Here is a 16,135-nt window from a genome sequence, read left to right as displayed (position 1 = left end):
GGAGCATAATAACTTTAAAATGAAGCAGTGTTGTTTTTTTTCAGGTGGTGACACAATTATGAGGTGAAATATGCCTTGTTTGTCTCCCTGGAAAAAAACATCTTACTGGCCCCTCCCTAGAAAAAATCCTACGAACTTCCATAGTGGGCGGTAGCCAACCAGTGTTGTGAGTACGTACCAACTTAATACAAATTTGGTTGGCAAGATTGATATATAAACAACATTTTATACATATAAAATTCCCTCTTGAGAAATTTTGGGAGAATAGAAAGTTCCTTCCCCCTTCCCCAAATGCGGCACCTAACATTATAGTCCCGATTATTGTCGGTGTAATAAACGAAGCGCACTTAAAATAAATTAAATTTATTCGTGTAAGAGAAAAGTTCTGCTGAAGCATTGCTAGTTAATGGTTAGTTCATTTTAATTTTCTAACTCATCCATCTTGTACGTCTTGCTTCACACATCCGTATTTTCTTAAACGCACTTTTCTGCGCTTTATATAAAAAACATTCCCAGCTGGTACTTCAGCGCAAAAATCAACGTTGCGCATTCTGCCATGTTTGTTGCGAATCGGGTAGTGGTTCTACAAAACGCTGCGATCAGGCAAAGAGCGAGATTGTGAACCATTTAATGGTGACGGGTGGGTGGAGAATGTAAAAGACGAAAAGTGTTTTTCATAAACATGATTAAGTGTACTAGCTTGTGTTGTATGAAGAAGTGATATGGAAGAATGTTAATTAAAAAAATTATAGACGTGTTCTTTCTCATAGTATTGGCCGAAGGCAAGTATAAATGTTTTGAAATGTGTTGACAAAATGCAATATGCTTGAAGCTATTTCCAAACATCTTTACGAGTGATTTATTTGGTGTTAATATATGCTTTTTTATTTACATTTGAATGATATGAACAATATGTGAGGTTCAATACTATGGCTCTTTACAATTTGCACTTGTATTGCGTCTTAAGACGTAACATTAATAAAGGAATGCACCGGAATGTTTGCTCGACTACATGTAATCCATGACAGCGTGCGAAATATAAAGTAATACAAATAAGCTAGTCTCACAAGGTCACATGTGATTTGTTTATAATAATAAACTGATCAAAGAAATATCAATATTTGACCGACGAATTTAAATATGCTGGCTCGAATCTAGTGCATAAGTTGTAGATTCGCGTCATTGAAATTACACATGAGGATATATTACATGTAGAAGAAATATAAAGTAACACAAATAATTACACTTAGTGGAAAACCAATTTGTAAGTAAATAATGATTGTGTTTCGAACTGAAATCCAGTTAACAATAATATTGTACCAAAGATCAGTTTATTTTCTTCAGTATTTTCACTATCAGATAAAAATGATCCTATTTTTTCACCAGCTGACGGACAAATCATGTTAACTGATGTGAAGCAGAATTCATGTATTGGCGATGAATCTACAGAATTGTTGTTTTATACGTTATAGCATTGCCACCATACGGACTATGTAGTTATTTCCATTTTTTTTTCTAAAATTTTCCACTATCCAGTGGAGAGAGACTGAAAGTTTTTTGCTGCATACTCAATATATTTTTCTCTACACTACTAAATCTAATATTTGTCCGACCTTCCTATCGTGGATTTATTTTTATGTTCCTTAGGTTTGTAGGCAAGTACAGTTCTTAGCTGCTTCTTCCATTTACAAGTAATCTCTCTCTGTTATTCCTATTCAAAAGAATAGGTTAGATTAGATTGTCTAGTAATTCTGCAGTTCCTTCTTTACATGCATGTATTGATCATGATTTGTCACTAAGTGGAGATTTCTTTCATAAAATCAACACGTTCTCTTGTAGGATATATCTTGTTGCACTGCTTGTTAGGTTGCTTATCTCTAAAAAATAATCAGTTAAAAATTCCCATAGAGTGTACTGAGGTAGTTAGGCTAAATTGTCTCTAAAATAATAGTAAGGTACCCAACCCTCAGTACCCCCTTGAGAAAGAAATATTTTACATGGTTTATGGTTTTGTGCGACCCAAGTTCCTTTTGTTTTATTGCAATTTCATCATGCTACGAATGCAATTTTTACATGGTTCGATTTCGATGTACGTCTGTTAACACATACTGCGGAGTTTTAGTGATTACTTAAGGTTTTGTTCAATATATGCTTTCGTGGTTAGGTTAAGCAGGTTAGGTTTGGTTCCCTTAGCATTAAAATAAAGTCCCTAAATGCATTCTACTAAGGTTCCGAATTACTTCTACATTCATTCCCACGCTTCTACGATATTTATTGTCGCTTGTTGACGGAGAATATCTTGTCCATGAGAAGTGCGTAAGGTAATTTTCAAGTTGTTTTTTTCAACATAAATAACTTTCTTTCGAGTCCAAACATTGCTCATTATTTTAAGGAAGGTTCAAATTTCGTATGACAAGGATTTCCAAAATTTTACGATAATTAGTCTTTGTGCTAGGAGAAATCATAAAACTATCGGAACCGTTACCGTTAGCTTAGTGTGTTACCTTACTGTGAACAGAACAGCCCAATAGCTTCGTTCAGCAAATGAATACAGCACCCAACATGACATTCCACAACAGTAGCTATAATTTTACGTTGTTAGGTTTAACGTTGATAGCAATTTCCTTAGTGTTCATTCGCTATTTTTTTGTGCATATAAATGCTTTTTACTAATAAAAAGTGGCGAAAGTAATTTGTGTTTTCTGTGCACTGGAACCAATTTTGTATTATGTAAGACATCAAAATCTGTCTATTAAAAAAATAACAGTTCTCAAGAGCTGCTGGTGCTGATTATGACTGTTCAAGACTTTTTCGAAGTGTTGATAATGTTATTTCATTTATTTGTGTTGTTGATGGTTAGGTAGGGTAGTAAAGTTTCATCTTCACAAAATAAATATTCATTTCTTGTTTTAGGCAGACGAGGAAAGAGTTTAGAATAGTGTGAGTGGATGTGGAAGTAAGTTTGAAATTTGGAGAATCTGACTTACATCTTGTAAAGTCTCAAAGGATTAAAAGTTAAGTTATGTCATGAATATTAGGTGACCCAAGTGACTACACTTTCAAGTTACTTGATGTCCAAATCATTTCCATTCAAAATATTGTATGCAATCCTAATCTCTACAGAGATTAAAGAATAATATCGTACACAGGTAGGAGCTTAGCCTATCCCAGACCTGCTTAACCTACTCATATAAACTAATAAGAGCAGGACAACCAGACATAATTATTGACATGGAAAATAGAAATGAAATGGAAATATATAACAGGTGAAAATCACCAAGAACAGCTTAACGCACAATCTTATTCCTGGGCAGCATATGTGAAATGTTTTTGTGGATGGCATATAAGTCATGTATTGACTGCTCACTGAAATTTTGTACATGAAGTGGACACAGTGTGGAAAACTCATTATGCATGAAAGATTGAGGAAGCCTGTTCAGCATGCTTTCAAATAAATAATTTACTTTAATGAACTGTTTGTTTTTAATTTTGTGTGTAAATGTTCATCATTTTATGTCCATGTACTGTATTCCATGATATCACAGAAAACATAGTTTGTGAGACAAATGTAACACAAGCATTTGAGATTGAATCTATAAAACTGGAAAACTGTGTACGTGAGTAAAATATAGCAACTGCAATTGCATATATACATTGTCATTAAGAAACTTGCTGTTGCACTTAAATTATGTGAAGAAATTACAACAAATTGGAACCAATCACTTCCACAGATTGACTTGTAAATTACCTTTAATTGATGACAAATTTGTGCAAGGGCAATAGTGGTGGATACTTTTTATTACTACTCACTTATCAGTGTGATTATAATAACTTCATTTTTGTAACATAAGTATTGTCCAAATTAACTTCAGATTTTACACACTATTTGTACATTTCTTGCTACATTTTTTTCTTGTTTACCAGTGTCTAGAGAAACACAAAATATTTTCAGTCACTTCCTTTGGTGCACAATTAGATTCAGTAGCTCCCTCTGAATATCCGTAAAAATATTCAATGAGGAAGTGGCATGCGAGAATAATTTAGTCAAGTTCTGAGTCTTTCTAAAAATCCCCAATGTGTGTCATTATATGTGATGCAAATATGATTTCAGTTAATATTATATGACAAATGGTGAAACGACATGAAAATTCCAACATTCTACCCTCCAGGACCGGCACTAGTCATTTGCCTCTCCCCGTCATTATGCAGCAATGGGAAATTGAAAATCAATATATTCCTAAGTGAAACATCAAACTATAAAATAAATAATGAAACTTTTTATGCCATTTCGATACTATTAAGCACAAAAGGATATCTCGCTCGACCACAGTTAAACTTTAAAAATTGCGACACTAATTTTATATTATTATTATATTTTATGAGAACTCTCTCTCTCTCTCTCTCTTAAACGTATCTCAAATGTAACAAGTATTAGGAAAGAAATGAATGCTTGACTTCATATGTTTACTGTTGTGGGTCTGTGATCTATGATTAGATATTTAAAAGAATTGCATGTAATATTCCCAGATCTCCGGGTGGGTGATGTGAGGTCTGAATACTTTCCTGCGTTGTCCCCACATAAAGCGGCTCTGGAGTTCACCCAGCCTCAAATTAATGGGTACCTGGGGACAATACTCCGAGGTAAAAGTGGCCAGAGAGTGTTGCTGATCACATCACCTCCAAAATGGCTGAGGTCGAGAATGTGTGTGGACCTAACCCCACATCCCCTAAATGTGACTTCATGACATGGTTCTACACAGGGAACTTTACCTTTACCTTTGCATGTAACTTTCTCTTTCATATAATGCTATTGTGCATAAAATGGAAACAAGTGTGTTTCAGATATGATTAACCAACGATAGTATTTTTATTAGCCTTAATTTCCAAAAAAAACAACTTTGTTCGCTACTTGCCACGGTTACCGACAAAGTTAATAAATTCCAAGTTCTACACTCACATCAGGTGCAAAATCATGACCCTTTATCAGTTGAAGTTCTTCTTTGTTTTATTATAGCTGAAAACACTTTTAGTTCATCTTTTAATTCAGTAGCCTTCATTTGTTAACATTCCGGGAGTTTTCTACACTTTTCACACAAAAGATCAGATGGCATGTCTTTATGCTTACTAATATCATAAAAGAAATTGTAAATTCACTATTATGTTTAAGCTGCTCAAATATTTCTCTCAGAGCTAAAATAATCGTCTAAGACCTGGTTATAAAAATCAACTTTGTACCATTTTTGTGGATCTTCAACAGTTTCATCATACTGAAAATGCTTCTTCTTTCTATTTCGGCCCTGTACAATGTTGCCTATCTTTGGATCTTCAAAATTCGATGACAATCATTACTCATCAACGGGTCTGATGGGTTCGCAGCCCACCTACGCCTCCACAAGTGGATGGGATTGAGGCCCTGCCAGGCTGCCAAGTGGTGTCTAAGAAACTTTGAAATTTTTCATCACACCTGCTTTTTCAAAGCGCTGATATGTTTGCAAGAAGTCTCATTACATTACGTGGAGTAAAAAGTCATACCACATAACTAGTGAGCAAAGGACTGTAAAGCCGTACACTGAGCCTCATGTACGACCATTTGGGCAGTTTTGTCGCATCATAGACCTCTCCTACTTGATATCTGAATGGAGATAAGGCATCGATTCTGCTTTCCCACCTTGTGGCGCTTAGTGGTTTTAAAGTGAGACTGATTGATTTACTTTATTTTACTTCACATTTTGTGCCACTTTTGGCTAATTTGCGAAGATATGGATGAGTGATGAAATTGATGAATGGACACTCACAAACATCCATGCCCAGGCGAGGATTCGAACCCGGGACCCCTGGCGTCGTAGTGCAATGTGCTAACCACTCCTCCACGCGGGCTGGCTAAAGTGAGACCACTGATATGTTTCTTCAAAACTGTGGGTTGGCATATATTAACTTCCAAGTTATAGAATATAATATTATAACTTTCAAGTTTTCAATAGGCTTATTTTTTTCCATTCTACAAATTTTGCCACCCTGAAAATTTGCCCCTTTAGGCGGTGGCACGGTTCGACCCCCCCTTCCGCCGGCCCTGTTACCCTCTCCCCCATAAGTATACTTCTGTGTTTACATGCTCCAGGGATTTCGGACATCAACTTAGCAAATAATCATAATTTTCTGTTAGTAAAAAATCTGAACACTTTATGAATTTCCTAATTTTGTTACTAACCTGTGATCAAGAATGGTGCCATTCTGTGGTCACATTTTGGTGCTGAACATTGTATTGTAATAGATACTTTTGCATTGCAAGATTCAATTTTCAGCTGGGGAGGTGGATTTTTTGTCCCCCCTCTCACTCCCCCTATTTTCCATCCTACAGAGAAACTTTGTAGTGTATTCTGTAACCTTGAAGTAAAGGCCGGCAAACAATGGGTTTTATCAAATTATTCAACTACTATTTAGTAATTTATGAAAAATCAAGCTTTCATTTTAACCCTAGCATACCGTGCCGTACGAGAAACTTAGTTACCTGAGGGGGCACTCACAGGCCCACACTTTTTTCATTACTAAAGTTTAAGAAACCATTTTGATATTAAACCACTGGTTCTTTTGTTGATTATATATGTGCAGTTTTTTATTAATTATAATAATTACAAAAAATCACCATAATTAATAAAAATAATAACCAATTTTTGCATGAGTGTCACACACCCATATTTAACCATTCGTTAAGACTCACAAAAACCATTAAATATTTTTTTATTATTGCTCTTTTGTTTACAGAAGGCCAGTTGTTTATTAATTATATTAATTACAAAAATTACCATCATTACCAACAAATTGTACAGTCACTGGCATGAGTGTCTCGAATAAAACACATTCAAAGATGGCACCTGATAGGCCCACTAAGTGCATTTTGCCTCGTATTTACATTACATTTATGTTTTTATGAACAAAAGTAATATATACATATTGAGAACACTCTAGGGAACAATGTAGTTTGTTTTCAATTTTTTTATAAAAATGTTCACAGTTAAAAAAAATGCATATGGGCCTGACAGCCTCCCATCCCCTGCTGTCTGGTAAACCAGGGTTAAGATTGAAAATTATATTTGTTATTTTTTAAATAATTTTCAGGCCACTAAATAGATTATTGTTTGATATTTTTAGGCCATCAAGTTCTGAGCCCTAGTCATAAACAATTTCAACTATGTATGTATGTATGTATGCAAAATTCATTATATTAGCAGGAGCACCAACCGATGAACTCCACAGTATGTTACATTAACTTCTAAAGCTTCTAAACATACTATATATTATCTTCCTAGGTTGCTGCTATGCTACGGAACACCCAGAAGTCCAGAAGTTTGCTGTTGATATAGGGGAGAACCTTACATTGCCATGCACAGACGCAAGCACCTCCTCTGCACCACCCCCAAGCGCTGTGATGTGGGAGAGGGAAGGTCGTGCCAAAGAACTGAGCCGCATTAGGGTCCAAGGGGATGGCAGCCTTTCACTGACCAGCCTCGACCGGGATGATGCTGGCATTTATTCGTGTGTGATCGAGATCGAGGAAGAGGACAGGGAAAGCTATTCCCGAGGTCTTGAAGAAACCAAAGAAATAATTAATAGAGTCAAAGTCGAAGTGAGGAGTAAGTATTCCACCATTTTCACTACATTAATTTACACTAGAAAACAATTATTTTGTAACCCAGCATGTGTATTTTACTATTTCTGCAGCACTGTTTTCAAATGTGGTAACAAAAATGTTCTTACTCATTCAGTCTCTTAGTTACACATGAATTTGTTTCCAGCAGAGAATACTAGTTAGGCCATACTCTTTATAATACAATAAAATCTTGATTTTATGTTTTTCAGGGGATCAAGCTGAAAAAAACTTAAAATGTGGGATTGAGGAAAATTTTATAATATTTGCTGTATTGGGACCATCAAGATTGAATGTATAATGGGGAAAAATGTAAAATTGGTGTTCCACTGGATTGGCAACACTGCTTTAGAATGTCGGGTTTGTCAGTTACAGAATGTAGTCGGGTTTCTCAGTTGAAATAGGTCTGTGCATGTAAGAGATAATTTAATTTGCCTAAGTTCAGTTGTCATTGACAGTAGTCACATTGTAAACTGTGTTGTAAAAACACTATGGTAATATCTAGGATTCATGGCTATGCAAATGACTCTTACAGTATTTATGTGTGTGGAAATTTCTCACCAAAACAATGGAGGAAACATGTGTCAAATGAAATTGAAAACAGTACAAAATGAAACATTATACAGGGTGTCATTTTAATGGCGACCACGGAAACATGTAGAGTAGGGTGTATCGAAAAAAAACTTTTTTTCGAATTGTTAAGGTTGCTAGTGTGGAAAAGTGGCCATTTGTGACCAAACACACGTCTGATTTTTTTCAGATTTTTTGGAGGTCGTTTAGGTGGCGTGCATCTACCTTGAAGTTTTGATAGTGATTTGGTTATGCAACATGCACAACAATTTCACAAAAATGTCATTATTAGGCTATTTCATGTCTTATTTTCTGTTTTGTGGTCATTTATTGTTTTATTTATGGCAAATATGTTACATTTGTGCCTTAGGGGTGGTTTCCTATGCTGTTTATGTATGCTTTTGCTCAAAAATTGTCAATTTGAGGCTAAAAACTCTATTTTTTCTATTGATGGTTTCCAATTGGTTTCGACTGTGTTTTATTCGAAAGTTTTCCGATATAGAAGACTAAATAAAATATTTTGACTTTCTAATTGCTAACAGTTCCTCAATTACTGTCCAGCGCTTCGCTTATTTTCATAGCTTATTATGCTTTGAAAATAACCCAGAGCTCACCACGAGGAGGTGGCTGGACTGCGAGCTCCACCCATGTTGGCAAACATAATTTTACTAAGGGGCAGGCCAAGATTTTCTACTAGTTTTCTCCTTGAACTTTATAGTCACTTTTTGTTCGAAATGTCAGCATATGTTCTCTAGATTCCAATTTCGCTTTGATGTAGCCATCACGTGCGCAGCCTCTGTGATAATTTTCACAAGTTGCTCCACTCCTTGTGTGTGGCAGGGGAAGTCTTGAATTTCCGCTATTTTTTGTTTTTAATGTAGTCATCTGCTTCTTCATTTGTAATATTATTGGTCAACGGAGGCTCGTGGAGGGAGGATGAAGCTCAATCAACCATGTCATAGTATTGGTCTGCATTAAAATTGATGGTTGGTAAAACAAAAGTGCGAATTCTTTTGCCTTTTTTCAATCCTCTTGCTTTCTTAATTCTTTGCCAACCAAGACTTCTTATTTCTGGGTTTTGGTCGGTTATTAAAGCCAGCAGGAGATTTTCAGGATGGGCGAAGAATGCGTTTTGTTGAATGACACTATGAATCAGATTTCTCAAGTGGTGTGGGAGAAATCGGGACAAGTGGATCAAATTCTAGAGGTGTCGGGCTCCGTCAGTTATCGATGGTTCCTTCTTGATCCCGAACCACACCGGTGCGTACACCTTCATTATGTAGTATGTGTGGTCGAAACCAATTGGAAACCATCAATAGAAAAAATGGAGTTTTTAGCCTCAAATTGACAATTTTTGAGCAAAAGCATACATAAACAGCATAGGAAACCACCCCTAAGGCACGAATGTAACATATTTGCCATAAACAAAACAATAAATGACCATATTGCAGAAAATAAGACATGAAATAGCCTAATAATGACATTTTTGTGAAATTGTTGTGCATGTTGCATAACCAAATCACTATCAAAACTTCAAGGTCGATGCGTGCCACCTAAACGACTCCAAAAAATCTGAAAAAAATCATACGTGTTTTTGGTCACAATTGGCCACTTTTCCACACTAGCCACCTTAACATTTCGAAAAAAGTTTTTTCGATACACCCTAATGTATAGCCATCAAAACAAACAACTTTTCTCAGTAACATTTTTCTCGTTGGTGCGTCGTTTTGGCGCTACAGTCGTTCAAAAAAGCCCGTTTTGCCACCTAAATGCTGGCAACCACACACAACATTAGATTGCATTTGTGACGTCACATCATGTCGTGAAGCGTGCGTTCCAGGGTTGCCAGGAACACACATATTCTGTAAAAAATGACATAGCTACAATCAGCCATATTATGTACCTTAAAACAAAACGAGAAAACTCATTCTGTAACCTAACAGGAAGTAAACAAACAATACGAAAAATAGTAGAATGAAAATCGAATTCAAGTAAAAGTGGTCATATCGAATTTTGTCTCGGCTTACAAGTCAAATATTTGGAAACGTAGTTACCAGTTGGCATCTACAATTTAGTCTTATCCACTTTATCCTTCTGATACTAGTTGTCTGTGACGCACTGAACAGATGACAAAATAGAAATGAAAGAACTCAAAATTCCAAAGGTAAGCAACACATAGGTTAATATAATGTATATTCAGGACATTATGAGGCAAGTGGCAAAAATGGTTGAAAATACAGGGCTATAAGTAGTAGTAATACAAGCTCTCCGACGACTGTGTTTATCTATGCACCGGATACACATGTAATACAGGGTGTCCCACGAACGGCGCAACTGGGAATTAAGAGTGGTGTTACTTTCTAACCGAAACCTGTACATACATAAGTCATACACCAAATGTTAGCCCTGTCCAAGTAGATATTTTTAAACAAGAAACGGGGTGCAGTGTTGCCAAATGTAGTGAAAGTGTAAATTTATTTTTCCACAAAGCATGGAAAATTGCATGTCAAACATTCGTTCGGAAATTTGGACGTCAATTTCCACCTTGGGTAGGTGGACTATTTCGCCATCTATAGTTCAGAGAAGAAAACCGATCGTTTTCGCGTATAGCCAATCCTGAAATGCCTCGTAAAGGCGTACCGGTCCAAATGGGTGTTTTAAAAAAATCATGAGGTACAGTGGCAACACTGTTGATGTTTGAAGGCAACAAAAGGTGTGTTTATTGATGGTCTATGACATGGAAATCTGGAAACAGGAAAAAAAGAAAATGAAAATTATGGTGAAAAAAGTGTTACTTACCTACTCCTGGCAACCATGCAATGCGATAAGAGCACCCACCGAACGAGAACAAAAGAATCAGTTAGTTGTGTACTCAGAACTGTTTGAGCCGTGCATTTCGCATTGTTCGTAGGGGAAGATTAGAATTGTTCTGTGAAATGAAGTACTCTTTGGAAGAGAGGGTGTTCATTGTGGAACATTATTTTTGTTCAAAATCGTACGCTAGTGTAAAAACTGTGTTTTGCGAGAAATATCCGAATAACAGTGTTCCAGAAAATTCGACGATATATCGACTTGTTTCCAGATTTCGTGAAACAGGATCAGTTAATGACAAACCCTACCACAGACAACCACCAGTTTTGACACAAGGTGTGCTGCAGGATGTGGAGCAGAGAATATCACAATCTCCCAGGAAATCTGTTCGTAAACTTGCTGCACAGTCAGGTGTATCAAAAACAACAACTCACCGAGCGTTAAAACAATTGCACCTACGTGCATATAAGGTACAGTCTGTGCAAGAACTGAAGGAAGCAGACAAAGGTGCACGTGTAAGATACTGCCAGTGGTTTAGAAATTTTATTAGAGACAATAGTGTGAATATTTTAGATAAGGTTTTTTTCACGGATGAAGCATGGTTCCACTTAAATGGATATGTCAACAGTCAAAATTCTCGACACTGGTCAAGTAACAATCCCCAATTGTTACATGAACAATCACTTCATCCACAAAAGATCGGTGCGTGGTGCGTGATTTCGCGGAGAAAAATAATCGGTCCATTCTTTTTCAACACAACAGTTGACGGAATAGTTTATCGTGACCTTATCACACAGTTTATTTCTCTGTTGGAACGTGATGAACGTGATTGTTGGTTTCAACAAGACTCCGCAACATGTCACACGTCTAATGAAACTTTAGACATGTTGGCAGAGTTTTTTGGCGATCACATTGTAAGCAAAAACTTACGGCCCAGTCGCTCCCCGGATCTGATGTCTCCAGATTTTTTCTGTGGGGTTATTTGAAACAAACAGTTTACATTAATAACCCAAGAACACTTGATGATCTAAAAATAAACCTTTGCACAGCCATTAACAATATAAACCAATCACCCTTGCATAAAGTTGCTTCCAACATGATAAAACGTGTTGATGAATGCCTCAGGGAAAATGGTTGTCATTTTCAACATCTTTTGTAAAGCTACACTGCCTGTTACGCGCATTGCATGGTTGCCAGGAGTAGGTAACACTTTTTTCACCATAATTTTCATTTTCTTTTTTTCCTGTTTCCAGATTTCCATGTCATAGACCATCACTAAACACACCTTTTGTTGCCTTCAAACATCAACAGTGTTGCCACTGTACCTCATGATTTTTTTAAAACACCCATTTGGACCGGTACGCCTTTACGAGGCATTTCAGGATTGGCTATACGCGAAAACGATCGGTTTTCTTCTCTGAACTATAGATGGCAAAATAGTCCACCTACCCAAAGTGGAAATTGACGTCCAAATTTCCATACGAATGTTTGACATGCAATTTTCCATGCTTTGTGGAAAAATAAATTTACACTTTCACTTACATTTGGCAACACTGCACCCCGTTTCTTGTTTCTATGTTTAAAAATATCTACTTGGACAGGGCTAACATTTGGTGTATGACTTATGTATGTACAGGTTTCGGTTAGAAAGTAACGCCACTCTTAATTCCCAGTTGCACCGTTCGTGGGACACCCTGTAGTTTGCAACTGTGAACAAGACAGTATATTCGCTACTGATTCATCATTACATTGTTACTGTGGTTGTACCTTTTTTAGCTGTAATGTAACAACGTGAACCTTGCATTTGTCCCCTATCAGCACAAAAGTACCATATGGCATCTGGACACAAACCTGTAGATATCAACCTATCAACCTTGCAACAAGTTTTGCAAATATTTGACATGTAGCTGGTCGTGAACAGCTACATGTAAGCTGTAAGGCCAATAAAATTTATTGTTGTTGATATTTGATATGTAGGCTGAGACAAAATCCGGTATTGACACTTCATTTTGAATACTTTTTTTCACCATTCTCATATCGTTGGTTCACTTCTCCCTTCCCTGGAGATGACTGCTGATCTTCTGGCTGGTAGGCTATGATGTTCGGTCTTCTGGATGCGTTTCTCACTTAGTTTTACAGCTATAAATGTGGTAGGTAGTTTGTCATTTTTCACAAAATGTGCATGTTACTTGCAACCCTGCCGTGTGCTGTTTCGCCGCAGGAAATGATATCACAGATACGATCAAATGTTTTGTTGGGTTGCCAGCATTCAGGCAGCAAAACAGTCTTTTTTTGAACGGCTGTAGCGTCGAATCGACGCACCAACAAAAAAAAATGTTACTGAGAAAAGTTGTTTGTTTTGATGTCCTCTATATGAATCTGTGGTCCGTGGGTGCCATTAAAATGACACCCTCTATACTGTGGTGGTCCCTGCATGGAACAGAGGGAACAGGCTGTTCCTTCCTACTTATCACCCTTTTTAGCTATTTAAATTATCTATATTAACATAATAAGAAAACTTCTTTCTCCTGAAATCGACTTTTCCAAAAGTAAAGCGGAAGAAAATCTTTCGCCGTGGTGGATGTTTGTTTATTTCACCTACCCTCGTTGCATAGACAGCCTCATCTTTCCACCCCCTATGGTGTGATCCCAAGTATTTCCGACCATACGCAAAGGTAAAGGATCCCCAAGGTCCCACGGAAGTGGAACTCCCTAGCTGTTCCCTCCGACAGACATAGCGGATCCGCTTTTCGAGTTTTTTGCTGTGTCGAAGTTTAATTGCGTCGTAGTGATACTTTCGGGTATAGTAAGTCTGTAATTTCCTAATCTCATTACGAACTTGCATCTGACATTCATAACGAACTGTAAAAATCTTCTACAGTCTAAGTGTCTGCTAAATGCCTTAAGTTACCTTGGCTAAGTGCTGCGAAATAAGCTTCCGAGGGAACTGCTCCAGTCCACCTGTTCCACCAGCCCCCAAGACCAAAGTTTCAATGCACGCAGTGGCAGGAGAAGAAAGCGAATATTGCGAGTGTTGTATGATCGACTGACTGAAGATGAAAGCTTTTGAATTTTGCAGAAAAGACAGCAAACCAACACCTATCTTAATTGAATTAAAAAGTTAAACTAAATCGTACAAAAGGCATTTTCAAACAAATTACTACAAATTGGTAAAATGATTTGTTTGTTCCTAAGAGTTTGGAACAGTTCTGGTTTTGTCACAATTTCTACAAATCTAGCGGACGTCAGAAAAAACTCGGCCATCTCTATGCCATTATGGCATTGAAGACGTTTGAATTACAAGAAAACTCAACTCTATAAAAAAATGTCAACTTAATCTACAAATAAAGAGATGAAAATCAATACGATCAGCGCTTGCATTCTCCTTTCGACAGTGGTTCCTTACGTCTGACAGACTGGTCGAGACACTGCTAGGTGGAGGGGCATGTAGGTGGAAAGTAGGGAAGGGAATTGAGGGCACACCACTTGTAAATTTTATGTACACAAGGGTAGTGTTCTAGGGTTAAACCGTTCAATATATGAAAAATAATATAAATCAGCCCTATTGTTGATAACTATAGTACACTGAATTAAATCTTAACTGGAAAAATAAATTAAATTACTTACAACAGTCCATTTGTTCAAAGATAAAATGCAGGTCACCCTTTGTCACACAGGCAGAGTGGTGAGATTATTTGCAATGGAAAGAGCCAACATATAGGTCGCAAGTTATTAAATGTTTGCAAGGTGGGTGGATTTGGTTTAATTATATCCATTACTAGAACAACGTATTAGTGGTGAATAAAAGGTGAAGATTTCAGTACAATAACGAGGCACATTTCGGGATCAAAAGGGGTACATAAAATGGCATTTTGGAGTTAAAGTGTTGAACATAACCCTAAATTTGGTGTAGAACAATACTTACAACACAAAATAAGCTTTTTCCTTATAATAACACTTTTATGTAGTTGTCAAAGTATTAAGTTTTTTCCTGTGTAAAGGAGTCCATTTTTGTTTCTCAAATATTTACAGCTGAATTAATCGATTTTCTGTGAATTGCGTATCACTCAGGATAATTCAAACTTCAGAAAGTGTCGCTTCGGTAAATATACTCTAAATTTTGTGTTTAAAAAGTTTATTTCAAATTTTGCAGTTCATTTTGCATCATTCTGTGACAAAATATGGTAGGAAAATGTATATTTCAGAAACATGAAAAATGAAGATTACAATGTGTTATTTTACATTTTGTGTTTGCATCAAAATCAAAATTTGCATGCCCCTAGCCATTACTCATGTCAAAACATGCTTCACTTGTTTTGCTACAGGGTGTTCAAGGTAACTCATTCTCTTCCAGCGCCGCCTCCTCCCTTGACCAATGTAACAGTTCATCCCTCAACGGTGCTGGCACTGTTACTGTGGGATGTGGTGGACGATGGAGGATATCCTATCCTTAACTTCCAAGCTCAGTATCGCTTACGGTCATATAAAGATGAAAAACAGTGGCACCATGTTATGCCAGCACATATCAGTCCCAACGTAGTAAGTATTATTCTCTTTCTTTATATCTTCAGCTTGGTGAAGTTATATTTTGTTCCTAAATAATTTTAGTTCAGTTGGTAGTATTTGTTAAACAATCCATATTATATACGAGGCACATTACAAATGAAAGGGCAGATTATTTATAAAAAGTGACTGGCAACAGTGATCGGTCCTCAATTTTCCCTGTGTCACAGTATCTGTTGATGGTCCGAAGCACGAACATCCTGCTGATATTCAGCTTTTTCAGGGGGTTGAAAATGTCCGATGGTGATGTGCCAACTTTGTGCAGTGCGATTACTGCCACACAGTTCTCGTATATATCCCACTCCATTTGACTCGCAGAGAAATTCACCTTTCCGTTACCACAGACAAACACACAATGATACTGGTTGTTGTTTGATCCAACATTGCGGGGTTACCTTGCCAACCAGTGTTGCCATCCCTGTCTAAACTTTGTAACAGAATTTATGATATGACTAGGTAGACCACACGCTGTTGCGCTCACTCTCCAGACGATTGAGAGATTCGAATGGCAACTTTTTATCACTCCCCGTTTAATCTGGACCTTGC

At 36.9% G+C, this 16,135-nt stretch overlaps 1 protein-coding gene across 1 annotated transcript in view; it reads left to right on the top strand.

Annotated features, from left to right (window-relative positions):
- The first annotated feature begins 564 nt into the window (after window positions 1-564).
- Window positions 565-16,135, top strand: part of LOC145988914 (protein turtle homolog A) — a 38,948-nt gene continuing 23,377 nt past the window's right edge. Inside the window, exons 1-3 of the mRNA XM_083124202.1 lie at window positions 565-782; window positions 7,308-7,631; window positions 15,381-15,565. Of these exons, the coding sequence (XP_082980328.1) occupies window positions 731-782; window positions 7,308-7,631; window positions 15,381-15,565 (561 nt within the window). The 5' untranslated portion in view covers window positions 565-730. The remainder of the gene's footprint in view (window positions 783-7,307; window positions 7,632-15,380; window positions 15,566-16,135) is intronic.

The sequence above is a fragment of the Lepisma saccharinum genome, chromosome 6 (assembly GCF_977018435.1).
Source record: "Lepisma saccharinum chromosome 6, izLepSacc3.1, whole genome shotgun sequence".
NCBI lineage: Eukaryota > Metazoa > Arthropoda > Insecta > Zygentoma > Lepismatidae > Lepisma > Lepisma saccharinum.
This window is presented reverse-complemented; position numbering and strand designations above follow the sequence as displayed.